This window comes from Culex pipiens, chromosome 1 (assembly GCF_016801865.2).
Source record: "Culex pipiens pallens isolate TS chromosome 1, TS_CPP_V2, whole genome shotgun sequence".
Lineage (NCBI taxonomy): Eukaryota > Metazoa > Arthropoda > Insecta > Diptera > Culicidae > Culex > Culex pipiens.
In genome coordinates this window covers 16,447,053-16,461,638 of record NC_068937.1, presented here as the reverse complement: position 1 = coordinate 16,461,638, position 14,586 = coordinate 16,447,053, and the positions used below count along the sequence as shown (strand labels likewise).

The 14,586-nt window shown below is 36.7% G+C and overlaps 1 protein-coding gene across 3 annotated transcripts in view; it reads left to right on the top strand.

Moving 5' to 3' along the window:
• The window catches only part of LOC120422463 (centrosome-associated protein CEP250), a 29,650-nt gene extending 16,602 nt beyond the window's left edge, over positions 1-13,048 (top strand). Inside the window, exons 4-7 of one of the 3 annotated variants that reach the window (XM_039585913.2) lie at positions 6,078-6,173; positions 6,233-6,622; positions 6,872-7,264; positions 12,769-13,048. In XM_039585913.2, coding sequence (XP_039441847.1) covers positions 6,078-6,173; positions 6,233-6,622; positions 6,872-7,264; positions 12,769-12,819 — 930 coding nt within the window. In that variant the 3' untranslated portion in view covers positions 12,820-13,048. Of the gene's footprint in view, positions 1-6,077; positions 6,174-6,232; positions 6,730-6,871; positions 7,265-11,147; positions 12,642-12,768 lie in introns of those variants that run through there. The other 2 variants (XM_039585912.2, XM_039585914.2) reach the window with 2 other exon arrangements.
• The last annotated feature ends 1,538 nt before the right edge of the window (positions 13,049-14,586 follow it).

Genomic DNA, 14,586 nt, shown 5'->3' with positions numbered 1-14,586 from the left:
GTGAAGGAGATGGATCAAAACAAGCCAGAATGCTTAACCAAAGTTGTGGTGGAGATGGATCAAAACAAGCCAGAATGCCTTTTCAAAGTTCTGATGGAGATGGATCAAAACAAACCAGAATGCCCAACCAAAGTTGTGAAGGAGATGGATCAAAACAAACCAGAATGCTTAATCAAAGTTCTGATGGAGATGGATCAAAACAAGCCAGAATGTTTAACCAAAGTTGTGGAGGAGATGGCTCAAAACAAGCCAGAATGCTTTACCAAAGTTCTGACGGAGATGGATCAAAACAAACCAGTATGCTTAACCAAAGTTCTGACGGAGATGGATCAAAACAAGCCAGAAAGCCTAACCAAAGTTGTGAAGGAGATGGATCAAAACAAACCAGAATGCTTAACGAAAGTTGTGCTGGAGATGGATCAAATCAAGGCAAAATGCTTAGCTAAAGTTGTGAAGGAGATGGATCCAAACAAGCTAGAATGCTTAATGAAAGTTGTGCTAAATGGATCAAATCAAGCCAGAATGCTTAACCAAAGTTGTGAAGGAGATGGATTCAAACATCCAGAATGCCCAATCAAAGTTGTGAAGGAGATGGATCCAAACAAGCCAGACTGCTTAACCAAAGTTGTGAAGGAGATGAATCAAAATAAGCCAGAATGCTTAACCAAAGTTGTGATGGAGATGGATCAAAACAAGCCAGAATGCTTAACCAAAGTTGTGAAGGAGATGGATCCAAACAAGCCAGAATGCTTAGCTAAAGTTGTGAAGGAGATGGATCAAATCAAGCCAGAATGCCTAACCAAAGTTGTGCTGGAGATGGATCCAAACAAGCTAGAATGGTTAACCAAAGTTGTGAAGGAGATGGATCAAAACAAGCAAGAATGCTCAACCAAAGTTGTGAAGGAGATGGATCTAAACAAGCCAGAATGCTTTACCAAAGTCCTGAAGGAGATGGATTCAAACAAGCCAAACAAGCCAGATAGCCCAACCAAAGTTGTGAAGGAGATGGATCAAAACAAGCAAGAATGCTCAACCAAATTTGTGAAGGAGATGGATCCAAACAAGCCAGAATGCTTAACCAAAGTTCTGAAGGAGATGGATCAAGCAAAGCTCTGAGGGCGTTATAGAACGTTGATCGGGAATTCTCAAGTCTCCAGTGAATCACAACGTTTAACAATGCAGTAGCTTTATTTCAAATATCTATCAACTTACAAGCAATCAGTCAGTCTTTGGTGTGCCCCCCTCTTTTTGTCATACCCCCATTGACCTCCCTAATCCTCGTCCTCATGCGACACCAGATCAACGCCGTACGAGCTGTGCGGGCAGGTACTTCCGGGCACGACATTGCCTCCCTCACCACCCTGCTGGTACTCGATGTACTTGGACTGCACCTCGACCGGTTTGTCGTGCAGCGTGCAGCTGCCCTTCTTCTTCAGCACCTTCACCAGACTCTTCTGGGGTCGGCACACGTGCACGACCTTCTCGACCAGCACGTACCCGCAGTCACAGTTTTCACTCTTGAGCGGTTGCACCGAAAGCGCCGGATAGTCGGCCGGTGCCGGGTTGTACTCGTACGGAACCGGCTGACGGCCGGCTTCCGCCCCCAGGACCAGGAAGGTCGCCACCAGAGCCGTGACCGTCGCGGCGACGGTCAGTTGGTAGTTGCGTCCCGATAACCTCATTCTGAGCTCTGAACAGTGGAGTTGTGGTGGTGGTGGTGCGTTGAACTCTGCGGTTTCCGACGAAACTGATGAAGAACTGCAGGTCGTCACGTGGTTTTATACTCAAGGGCGACTAAACTGGGAGCGCATGTGGTCGTTTGTTGCGTTTTGGAGGAAAATATTTGGGGCTTCTTTTTGTAAACATTAAGTGCGCGCTCGCGATGCTAACGAACTCCAGCCGAGAACGTGTTGATTGGGGTTTGAAACGTGACGAAGGGTTGAGTAATGTGGAGTGATTGTTAGGGGTTACTTAATTGTCTGGATATGATTATGTCATAAGGGTTAACCTAGTTTTTCGCGCGATTTATGTTTTTTTTTGTGCAGATGGTGTAGATTTCAGGAATTTGAGGAAATCTTGGATTTCTAGTAAGTTTACCTAACTAATTGAAGGAGCTATAACATGGTCCTAAAATGGAGCACCGGATTCGAGTGGTAGAAATGACAGCTCTCCCATAAGAAATACATTGTAGAAAAAAGCCAAAACTGCTCGAATGGAAATGCTACATTGTCAGGAAATCTTATTTGTCTTAAAAACATCAGAAGTTTTGAAGTCATTTCCGAAAACATAGATGCTTTACCGAGTGGAAATTGACTTGAATCTGTCGAGTTAGTTGAATAGAGTGCTGAAAAATCGTAGTTTTCATGGATTTCCATTTGAAAAATATGACAATCAATTTTAAACATTCTTTTCGAAACATTTTTTTTTTAATTGTGGTAATTTTTAGTTTTATTTTATTAATTTTATAGATTTTCAGGCTCAAAGATTTTTTGAATCTTAGTTTTTAATGTTGTTGTTTTTTAGTGTTAATGTTTCATTATTTCGAAAACGTAAACATCAACACTAAAAAACAACAACATTAAAAACTTTTAAAATATTTGTTTTTTACAATACATATTTGTATTTTGAATTTCGAACTTAGCAGTTGTTTTGCCAAATTTTTCAGTTAAGGTTCAGGCTCAACTCGAAGGGAAGCATGAAGTTTGGGGACAGGGCCGAATGGCTTTTCTCCAATGTTTGTATGGGCAATTGGGTCCTAAAATTAACCCTCTAACGCCCATGGTTACTCCAGAGCACCACTAATTTTTGTCTTCAAAATAAAATTTCTCTGCAACCATGCATTTTTTCAAACTGGTTCAACCTGCGTTTGTTTATATAGAATGTTAACTTATAACCATTAAAATTTCATCCAATTTTGTGGATTCATTTACGAGTAATAGTGAAAAACATAAAAAATCTCGATTTTGCTCTGGGCGGGAAGGGGTTAAGTGGAAGAAGAAATGTTCTTCTTTTTTTCTTCTTCCCTCCCTCCCATATGTCATCCTATAATAGAGTTATCTACGTGCGCATGTATTGCGTGTACGTACACGAAAAAGATTGAGGTTAAATTTTGTACCGGCCAGCAAAACAAATGGTGTGCTAGTGTGCGTGACATCGGCCTTAGATAACTCTATGGGGCCTTCAGCCTGAAGCCCACCCCCTGGCTACGGGGCCTGACCTTGACCCTTACCTTGACCGTTTCTTGGGCGTTTTATGTTAAAGGCTGGTATGCTGATCGGAAGGAACGCAAAACTCCATATAAAAAAAACGCCCAAGAAACGGTCAAGGTAAGGGTCTCGAAAAGATTTTTCTTAAGCGGTACGCAGCTGAAAAGTAACAGAAACGGAAAGATTGCGTTTGACGTTTCTTCACGCGGTGCTTGTTTGTAATATGTTTTGATGAAAAAAAGCAAAGAATTGTAATTTTCCTTTTTGATTGCGATTGATACTTACAAACGTTTTAAATAATTTTATATGGGATATAATAATATTATAAATTCCCCCCGAATCTCAAAATGCAGAATATTGAAATCAAAAGGACAGATTTAGTTTTTTGATCGAAATGGAGTAAAAAAAAAGAAGTTGTCTTCTTGATTGTCTTTATACAGTGAGTCAAATATTTGTCCGTAGCCCCCTTCACCCCCCCCCCCCTACGGAAAATGTTTGTGATATAAAAGTACATAAAATTCGACTAAAGTGCCATGTTTTATACATCAATCGACGCGGCAGAATATCCTCTTTAAGACACTGTCATTGGATTTGTAAAAAACTTTTTCTTAAAAAATACAAAAATAGTTTACTGAAAAAAGTCAAAAAAAGAGGTCAAATAATTGTCCGTACCCCTAGTAAAAGTACAAAATCTGATCGATTCAAGTGAATTTATTTATGAAATGTTGTTTCTGTGTCAAATACTAGTACCTCTAGCCAGTTTGTGACAACTTTGAACTTCTGATAACTTTGTTTAGTTAGTTTATATTAAAAATTGGTTTAAATTTAGTATTTTTAAGTAAAACTTATCAAAACATAAGTTTATAAACAACTATTTTTATAAAATTGCTATTTTATGTTGTAAGAGTCTCTATTGAACAAGTTTCGACAATATTTGTTCAAAATATACATTGTTTTCATATTTTTTATTGACATTTTTCGATCAAAAATACTGTTTCGGAACAATACCGTTAAACAATCCGGATTGTCCCGGAACCGGTATAACCCCTCGGTGGGAAATTTTGTGGTGGTCAGATAGAGGACAAAAAAACCCACCTCTTGCAATTTGAAGCATCCAATTTCGTCCACTACAGCCCGATTACGAGTCCCTAGTCTGAAAAAAGAAGTTGTCTTCTTGATTGTCTTTATAGATGTCGGCCATCGTGTCACCAACTATTTATTGCTAGTACCAACCAGTACTCTGTATTACGAGTCCCCTGCGCTGTCCGAGTGTGGATCTCGTGGGACCAAAATGAAGTAAATCAGAGTGAAATTAAACTTGACAATAATCATACAAATATCTATGTTCTTACTGAAAATACAACAATAATCTGAAATTTTGAAATCCAGCCAAACAAAAAATTCAAAAGTATGAAAAACCAAACATTTCAGAAATTTCAAATATTTTTTTTTAAATAATAAAGAAAATTGCAACAACATCTGAAATTTGGAAATTTAAAATAAAAAATATGCAGAATTGAATAATAATTTTAATATTAAAGTTTTCATAAATTCAATAGCTCAAAAATGTTAAAATTCGGAACGAATGTACAAGTAGAAATTTCAAAAGTTTTCTTCTCGGAAATATAGAATTTCGTAAATACAAATTTACGAAAAGCTCGAAATAATAACAATCAAAAACTCTATTTATTTCAAAATTAAAAAAATCTAGAATGAAAATTTAAGAGTTTAAGAATTTAAGAAAAAAAAATTAATCATTTGTACCAGCCTTATTTAATAATTTCCAAATTTCCTGACTTCCTAATTTCCTAGTTTCCGAATATCCTAATTTCTTTATTTCCTTATTTCCTAACTTCTTAAATTCCTAATTTCCTAGTTTCCTGATATCCAAATTTCCCAATTTTCTAACTTCCTAACTTCCTCACTTCCTAATATACTAATTTCCTAATTTAATTTCCTAACTTCCTTACTTCCTAATTTCCTAGTTTACCAATTTCAAAATTTCCTTGTTTCCTTATTTCATAATTTCCTAATTTTCTTATTTTCTTTATTTTACTAATTTGCTAATATCATTATTTCCAAATTTCCTAATTCCCTGGTTTCCTCATTTCCTTTTTTTTTTTTTTTTTTCAATTTCCTTATTTCATAATTACATAATTTTTTAATTATAGTTTTTCTAGTTTTAGGATTTAAGAATTTCTAATTTTCTGTTTTTTTTAAAGAAATGTTTTATTGATTATTGATTGATTATATAATTATTGATTTCTTAATTTTGTTTATAATTGTTGTTAAAAGTTTTGAATAAACAGTTTTAATCTATTTAATTTAACTTTTGAATATTTTTAATCTTTTTATTTTTTCCTCGAAATAACCTCAAGCGCGCACACCGTCAATCGCGTTCATACCGAACTGTCAACTTTTCTTGGGGGGGTCACGAAAAGAACACGCAACATTTCTTGACCGCGTTCCTTCCGATCAGCATACCGTACTTAAATGCATGAAGTTTTGTGTTCCTTCTGAGCTTCGTACAAGTTTTAAAAGAAAAACTGTTTAGCGATATGAAACCTCCTGCAACATTGTTTCTTGTCTTATTTTGCAAATTTTAATCATTTGACAAGTTTCTTGAACTAGATGACTGTTCTTTCCAATAAATAATAAAAGGAATTTAAAACCAAAAAACTTAAAACATTCCCATCCACTTCCCAGTGACCCTACCACTACTGGTCGTAGCCGGCACCGGTATTGATCATGCAGAAGCAAGTTATTTTTTGTCATGCTCTAATTTTAACCATCATTCAACGATGCCACCCAAGCTTGGTGCTAGACAGGTGACTCATTTTAATCGAGTCTGTTTTTTTTTTTAATTTCCAGAAATCGCTGTACAACGACGAAATGGAGAAGGTCCGAACCAAGCACGAGAAGGACTTTTTGGCACTCAAGGTCGAGCTTCAGCAGGAAATCAAGAAGGTAGGGTTGAGTCAGCTATAGTTATTCTGGAGAAGCTAACCAACGTTTCTCCTTTCCAGTTCGAAAAGCTCCAACTCCAGGCGACAAAGCTGCAGCAGCAGCTCAGCATCGTCAACGACAAGAACCTGGACCTGATGAAGGAGAACGAGTTCTGCAAGTCGAAGCTTCGCATCATGGAGGAGATCCGGGACGAGCGCAAGTCGATGCTTCCGCCGCCGGCCCACGCCCGGCTCTGCTCGAACCTCAAGATGGAGGACGAGGAAGGGGAGATCTTCAACAACACCTACCTGACGGATCTGAAGGCGGGCCGGATGACGTCGCCGGTGTTTGGTGGACGGGAGTCCGTTCGGTACTCGGAGCTTCAGCAGCGCAACTCGATGCAACCGCCACACCTGAAGAGCAGCTACCTGCCGCAGTACACGGACGGCGATCTGACGGATGACGATCGGGTTAGTTCGGTTCGGCTTCCGCGGAAGAGTTCGCTGAGGGGAACGGGCACCGGAGTAGTTTTTAGAGAGGAGGATGAGCTAAATCTTAGCGATGATTGAGGCCTTAAGTGAGTGTGGGTGTGTGTGACGTCAGGTTCCAGAACTATCTCTGTGTGTGTCTACCTTAACTCTCTCCTCTCTAACAACTTGCTCCGGCGAAGATCGACAGGAACTAGCTCAACCCCTAATCTGTAACTCTTCTCCCCACAGGACGCCGCCTCCGTAAACCTGGACGACAGCAGTACAAGCTTGATCTCGCGCCGCAAGCAGGGCGGTACGACCTCGTACAAGCGGCCCGGCCCCCCAACTCCCAGCAAGAAGGCCGGCCGTCTCTCCTTTGGCGGTTCGCTTCCCACCAACGATTTTCAGTACAAGGAGATCGCCAACAACGCCAGCTCCAACTCGGCAACGACGACTTCGTCATCGTTGGCCAGCCGGCTCAGCTTTGGTGGAGGCAGGAAGAGCAACGTGGACTCGTCGACGGCGCTGCCGGGACCGGCGAGTGGGACGCTGGCCGAGCTGAACGCCCGCCGGAAGACGCCCGGCAAGTTTAAGCAGATGTTCAGCTCGTCGAACCTGCTGAACACGCTGCACAAGGACGAGGTAGATGATAAAAAGTTTTTCCCGTTTTATATTTGAGTTGTTGTTGTTGTGAGGGGGCGCGTGAATGTGTTTGTGTGTTTTTGTGGGTGTGTGGATGGACCAATCGAATCTGTTACGTGTGGTTGAACGTAACTTTACATTATTCTAGCTGGTAACTCTCTGATACACAATACAAAATAGGCCAATTTGATCTTATTAAACTTTTGTTATACCTGCATGGACCTTTTACTAATAATATTTCTAAGCTCAATCCTGGAAGACCAAAAATTAAAAGAATAGATTTTGATTAAGGTAAAAGGTAAAGGAGGTAAAAGTCATATCAATAATCAGTAAATTTCCTGGCAAAAATAATAAAAATTAAGAAATAAAAAAAAACTAGTATAAACCCTAATTTAAAAACTCAGAAAATTATCTCCGAATAATCGAACCAGCCAATTTTATTTTTTTATCAAAATTCAGATCTCTTTTTTTAAGAATTGAAGAATCCACGAATTTCAGAATTTCAAAGTTTAAAGGTTTTAAGAATTTTAGAAATTTTGAATTACCGAATTAAAATTTAAGATATTTAATTTTTTTCAATTCTGGAGTTTTTTTTTTGGAAAAGTCCAATAAACCAAATTTCCAGTTTTTTGCTTTTTCTGTGTTTTTGAAACCGCATTGAGTCAGGGTTGTTTAAAAACACCCAAAAACAAAAATTGAAAATTTGGTTTATTGGACCTTGGTTTGTAAGAATTTTAAAGTCTTAAAATTTTATGTTTTTTGAATTTTAGAATTTCAGAATTTTAAAATTTAAGTTTTTTGAAATTCTAGAATGTTTAAATTTAAAATTTGGGAATTTAGAATAATAGAATTTTAGAGATTTTTTGAATTTTATAAATTTGGAATTTTAGAATTTTAGAGTCTTAAAATTTTTATGTTTTTTTTTAATCTCAGAAATTTTGAATTTTTGAATATTTGTTTTGTTTGGAAACTAGGATTTTTTGAATTTTAGAGACCCCTTTATATTTTTTGAATTTTTAAATTATTAAATTTTAGAATGGTCAAATTTTAGAATTTTAGAGTTTTTTTTTATTTATTTTGAATTTTAGAAATTTGGAATTTTAGAATTTGAGAGTCTTAAAATTTTATGTTTTTTAAAATTTCAGAAATTTTTAATTTTTGAATAATTTTTTTTTAATTAGGAATTTTTGAATTTTAGAGAACCCTTTACATTTTTTGAATTCTTAAGTTATTGAATTTTAGAATGGTCAAATTTTAGAATTTTGAAAAATTAGAATTTTTGAATTTCAGAGCAATTAAGAATTTAAGGGTCTTTGGAAAAAAATGGATTTTTCTAAATTTTAGAATTTTAAAATTTTAAGATTTTTAAAATTTAAGTATTTTAAAAGTTTCAAATTTTGAAAATTTAAGATTTTATTCTTATTTGGAATTTTTGAATTTAAGAGCTTTTTTTAAACATTTTTTGAATTCTAGAAATTTAAAGTTTTATTTAATTTAAAATTAAAAAAAGAAAATTTCGAATTATAGAATTTTAGAGATTTTTTTTAAATTTATTTTTTGACTTTTTTAATTTCGAATTTTAGAAATTTTGAATTCTAAATTTTTTTTTTAAATTTTTAGAACTTAAGAATATTGGAGTCTTCGAATTTTATATTTTTTAACGGTGCACATCAACAAGAGCTTTTGCACCAAGATTTTTGTTACAGATATTTTAGTATTTTCGAAACTACGGGAACTATCGATATAATGTTTTATTCATCCCCTAAAGTACTGTCTACTAAGTGATTTACAACAAAATTTGCCTGTTTTTACAATCAGATTTGTGCAGGATTGGGTCCGTAAGTTTGTCAATTTTGGCATAAGAAGACAACAACTTCCTTGGTTGCTGTGCACCCTTAAATTTCAAAAATTTGGAGAAAATGTTAGAATTTTATTTTTTTTAATTCTTGAATTTTGGAAGTTTAAATTTTAGAGTTTAAGAGATTCTTTTATATTTTTTGAATTTTAGAATTTCTGAAATCTGCATTTTTAGAAATCTGGAGTATTAAAACTTTAATTTTATTTTTATTTTTTTTAATCTCAAAAATTGTAAAAATCTTATAATTTAAAATTCAAAAATTTGACATTTCTAATTTTTGAATTTTAAAATATAAGATTTTACAATTTTTGAGATTTTTTTTATAATTTTAAATTTAAGAAATTTGGAATTTTAGTATTTCCAAATTCAATCATTTTAAAAATTTGGAATTTGAGAATTTTAGAGTTTTTTTTTCATATTTTTTTTGTTTTAGAAATTTGTATGTTTTTATAATTTTATATTTTTTGAATTTTAGAATTCTAGAAAAAAAATTAAATTTTAGAAATGTCGAATTTTTGAATTTTAAAATATAAGAATTTTAGAGACTCTTTTTCAATTTTTAATCTTAGAAATTTGGAATTTTAGAATTTAAAAATTTAAGAATATTGCAGAAAGTTTTTTTTTGAAAAGGTCCAATTAAACCAAATGGTTGTTTTTGAAACCGCCTTGAGTCAGGGGTTCTAAAACCACTTAAAAAGCTTAATACTGAAAATTTCGTTTATTGGACCTTTTTTTTTAAAAAAAAACTTCAGATTGGAATTTTAGAAAAAAAAATATTTTTAAATTTTAGAAATTTGGAATTATAGAAATTTTGAATTGTAAAATCCAAAAATTTTAAAATTGTTTGGATTTCAGAAATTTGAAATTTTAGAATTTTTTTTAAATTTGGAATTTAAGAATTTCAAAGCCTTTCATTTTTTTTAAACTTAATTTTTTTTTATTTTAAAATAAAATTTTTACATTTTTTTAAACTTTAAAATATAGAACATTAAAATTTTAGAATTTTGGAAGCTCGGAATTTTAGAATTAAAGAGTTTTTATATGTTTTGAATTTTGGAATTTAGAATATTTGTAGATCAAGAATTTTAGAGTCTTTGAATTTTATAATTTTTGAGTTTTAGAAATTTGGAATTTTAGAATATTAGAATTTGCATCCCTTTGCATCATAGGGGGATGGCTATTTTTAGACCACGTTTTCCACTTTTTCTCATCGAAACCGACTACTTCATCGACTTCATTTTGCTAGGCGAGATAGGACGCCGTCTAATTTTAGACGATGACTCAGCACTTTTCCACTCTTGCGCTTTAAAAAACCAGATGGCAGCACGATGTAACGCCACGTCCCTATTGGTTTGCTCATATAAGCCTCCGTACAATTATGGCAGCTATCCATATCAAAATGAATGTAAATATTCGAAAACCTGTATCGACTTGGTGTCTTAGGCAGAGTTTTAGGCAAAGGACAATTCAGGAAAAATAGTGACAAGTATATTGTGCTGCATTGTAAGATTTTTTAAAAGAAGTCTTAAGTTTTTTTTTTGATAAACAATAAAAAAATAATTCAAGTAAAAAAGATGCTGAGTACGGAGCTATCAAAAAACGAGGTCAAGAAAAGTTGCGCAGGACTTCGAAAAATCGGTCTGAATTTGAGTTTATGAACGCTTAGATTTTTTTCAATTCATATTTTTTTTTTGTTTTTTAAGCTCTTATTTTTTAATTTTTTAATGCTGTTTTGAAGCATTGATTTGTTTCGATTTTTTATTTTTATGATTTTTTTCTGTTTTTGAATTAAATGTTTGAAATTTTTGAGTGCTTGGCACAATTATGTACCGTTAAATTGTTGGTTGATCGACATCAAAAGCGATTTACGTCTGTTTGTCAGTATACTTGAATTGTATCGATGATCATAACCTCAACGGGATCTACTAATGTCCAGTCCTGTAAGTAACAAGTCGTCGCATGATCTGTGTCCGCCATCATCACCGATTTTCACGGTACCATTCCTACCCTTGCCCTTGAATAAAGCCCAAGATCGCCGGCGCCGCCCACCCGGCGATCCACAAAATCACCTGCCTGGACGACACCGACTCGGGCAGTTCGGGGCCCGAGGATCGCCGCGCCGCCCGGTTCCGCGCGCGACGTCGCGAATCGATCGGTCTGCGGGCCTCGTCGCGGGCGCACAAAGTTCCGCACGTGCGCAAGCTGATCGCGCGCTTCGACAAGAACCGCCGGCTGAGCAGCGTGGACAGCGACACGGACGGTAGTCCCAAGGCGGGCGGTGATCCGTACGACGGGTTCGGTCAGTACGAGTATGGGACGCCCGTTCAGCGGATCGACATTAACGCGATGGCGGTGTTTGACCGGAAGGAGCTTCCGCTGCCCAAGGTGATCGTGTTCAGCGGGGAAGGGGGGAGGGAAGAGGTTGGAGGACAGAATGATCATCACGATCAGAACAACAACTTGGAGAGCGGTGACTTTGTCAAGCAGCTCTCGATCAAGCGGAGGGCCAAACAGCGGCGCAAGAGTCGCGATCAACGGCGTGAGTCGTTCAACCGGCAGCGGGATATTTATGCGATCGCGATCGCGGACTCGTTTGATCTGGACGAGGCGATGCTGATCGACTCGACCGAGTTCCAGTTCGAGTCCATGCTGCAGGACATTACGCTGGATCGGCCGAGCGAGATCCTGCCGCGGGGTCGTCGCCGGAACTTGATCGCCGATCAGCTGGACAACGTCGTGACCAGCTCGACCGGAATGCCGGCCATGACGGGTATTCCGCTGCTGGAGCGGTTCTCGGAAATCTTCCGGATTGCTACGCAGCAGAGCAAGATCGCGACCAAGGTGGCGCGAAGTTCCGGAGTCACGATCAGTTCGGCCGGGAGCACGGAGAGCCCTACCGATTGGAGCTACTACATGCTGGTGCTGTTCGCCGGGTTGAGCTTTTCCTCGCTGGTGTTCAGCCTTTATATTCACTATGTGGACTACCGAGTGTCGAGGGAATGATCGTTGTATTTGTGTTTTGTGTGCGATTGAGTCCATCCACACGTTCAAGAGTTGAGTGTACTGTACCGAGCCTTAGTTGTGTAAGAATGTTTTTAGAAAACTCACGATAGCAATTACTTACCCTTTTTGTGATATTTGAACGGCGATTGTGGCCAAATTTTACATGTGTACTATTAAACTACTATTAAAACTCGAAATAAATCAAAACGATGTAAAAGATCTAACGGATTGTGTATTTTATCCAAATGTGTAGACATAAATTGCATGGTAGAGTAGTTTGTAGACTTTTGTGTAGAATTGGTAAAAATACTAATTGAAACTTAAAATTGTAAGCAAATTTGGTTTGTTGAACTAACGAAATAACAGAAAAAAGTAAATATCGAGCGATTTTCAACTGTTGTCGGCCCGACAAGCAAAAATTATGCAGATTTTTTACCGGGCCAACTGTCACTTTTTGCGCTCACGCACCCTGTCAACTTCAAGCATGCCTACTAACCTGACCGCGCGTGTGTACGTAACGTTGGCGCCTCACGACAACAACAAAGTGGTTTGTGTGTGTGTGTGACTAACGAACAATGTGCTAATGATGTTGTTTTTTCTCTTATCTTCTTTCTCCTCTCTTTCTCTCACGACGCGTTTGCAGAACACTCCGCCGCGGAGACGCTTAAGCCTGTTCAATAAGAATAAGAAGTAGAGACGAGGCTCTTACAGGGAAAAGAGCCCCAATATTTCAAACCTTTTATGTACAAATTAGTGATTTAGCTTCAGCTTCGCTCTAGTGTTAAGGTGTGTGGGCATCACTAGCAATAGGAGCTTTCGGTTGTTACTTTAAAAAAAACACGTTACAGAGTATCGATTCTTTAAGCAATAAAAAGAACCAATCTACTGACGCAGTATTGATCTCGAGGAAAATTTCAAAAAATTGTGTTTTCTTTTTCCAAATTCATTCAAATCACACTTTTAGGTCTAACCCACACCCCTAGCTTCAAATCCGAAATCACGTGCAGTGTTTATGTTGTGAAATTTTGTCATGTCTCATCGCCTGCGTGTTGCTTGTTGCCGTTGTACCTACACCTTTTGTTGTCCCGTGTTTGTTTACATTCTTGTGGGTAAATGTTGTTACTTTATCATAGAGCGCTTGCCAGTAGTCTTTTTTATTTGGTGCCTTTGGTTGGGTGGTTGTTAGGGGCATTTCCATCGCAGAAAGCAAAGCGAAAATAGTTTTTCTTCTCAACTTAAGGAGCCATTACACTACCGCAAATAAACAAACTCGCGATTTTTGGCAGTTGGCCAGCTTTGTTGCCAGGATTTGTTTGTACAAACATCAGCCTGCATACATTTTGCCTTGTTTGCGAGTTTGCCGTAAACAAGTTTGCGAGTTTGGAAAACTGTCAACCACGAAAAAGTGCAAGATTGCTTGTTTGTTTACGGTAGTGTAATGGCTCCTTTAGATATCGTCATCTGAACATTGAAATTTTTGTTTTGTTGACGCTCAGAAAACCTTTTTTTTATTGTTTAAAAACTAAATAAAAAAATAGTCGTGACTTCTATAGTAAAAAAAACGAAGTAAAAAATTGCGACATTTAAAAAAATGGCTTCATTTAATATGTAGTAATTTAAGAATAGGTGAATTATACGATTTTTTATTTAAACAATTCAAGTGAGATTATAAGAATTCTGGAGTTTCTTTTAAAGGTCCAACAAACCAAATTTCCAGTTGTTGCTTTTTGGGTGTTTTTGAAACCGCCTAGAGTCAGGGGTATAAAAAAAACACCCAAAAAGCAAAAACTGAAAATTTGGTTTATTGGACCTATAAAAAAACTCCAGAATTGAACGATTTAAGAACTTGATAATTTATGATTTAAAAAATTTGAGAACATACAAGCAGGCCAAGGATTGATACCTAAGAGCATGCAATGGCAGTGACCTTGTTGCGTGCTCTTCGGTTGACGTCCACGTAAGGAACATCCTGGAAGGAGCGTAACTAACTACATCCGTAGTTCTGTTAGATCATCCGAATTATCTTGATCAGAACAGTATAGCTCTGGTTCCTTGCGAGTGTCCTATTTTCTTACCTCCACGTTGGCTTGGTTTTCATGATGACCTAGCTGGTGGCCTGTGGAAACGGATCGTAAACCTTTGACCACCGCGGGTCAGAGTCGAGACGGCTAAAAGAAAGGGGCGCGAAAATGTGGGAAAGGGAAGTAATTTGTGATTGTAGACGGTATTGTTTTGATTCGCAGTATGTTGAGTCAACTGCTGTGGATGTACCTGAAACATCGCACAACGGGGTTTCTCTTCTCTTCATTCTCAGCTACCACCTATCTCCTATTTTTATTTTGCTCTTTTGATTCCCAATTCTTCACTGATTCTTCTATTTAATATCCAACATTTGATTTTAATTTTACTAACTTTTGATTCTCTTATCTCTCAAAGCTTCTCCACTCTTTTCTATCAATTG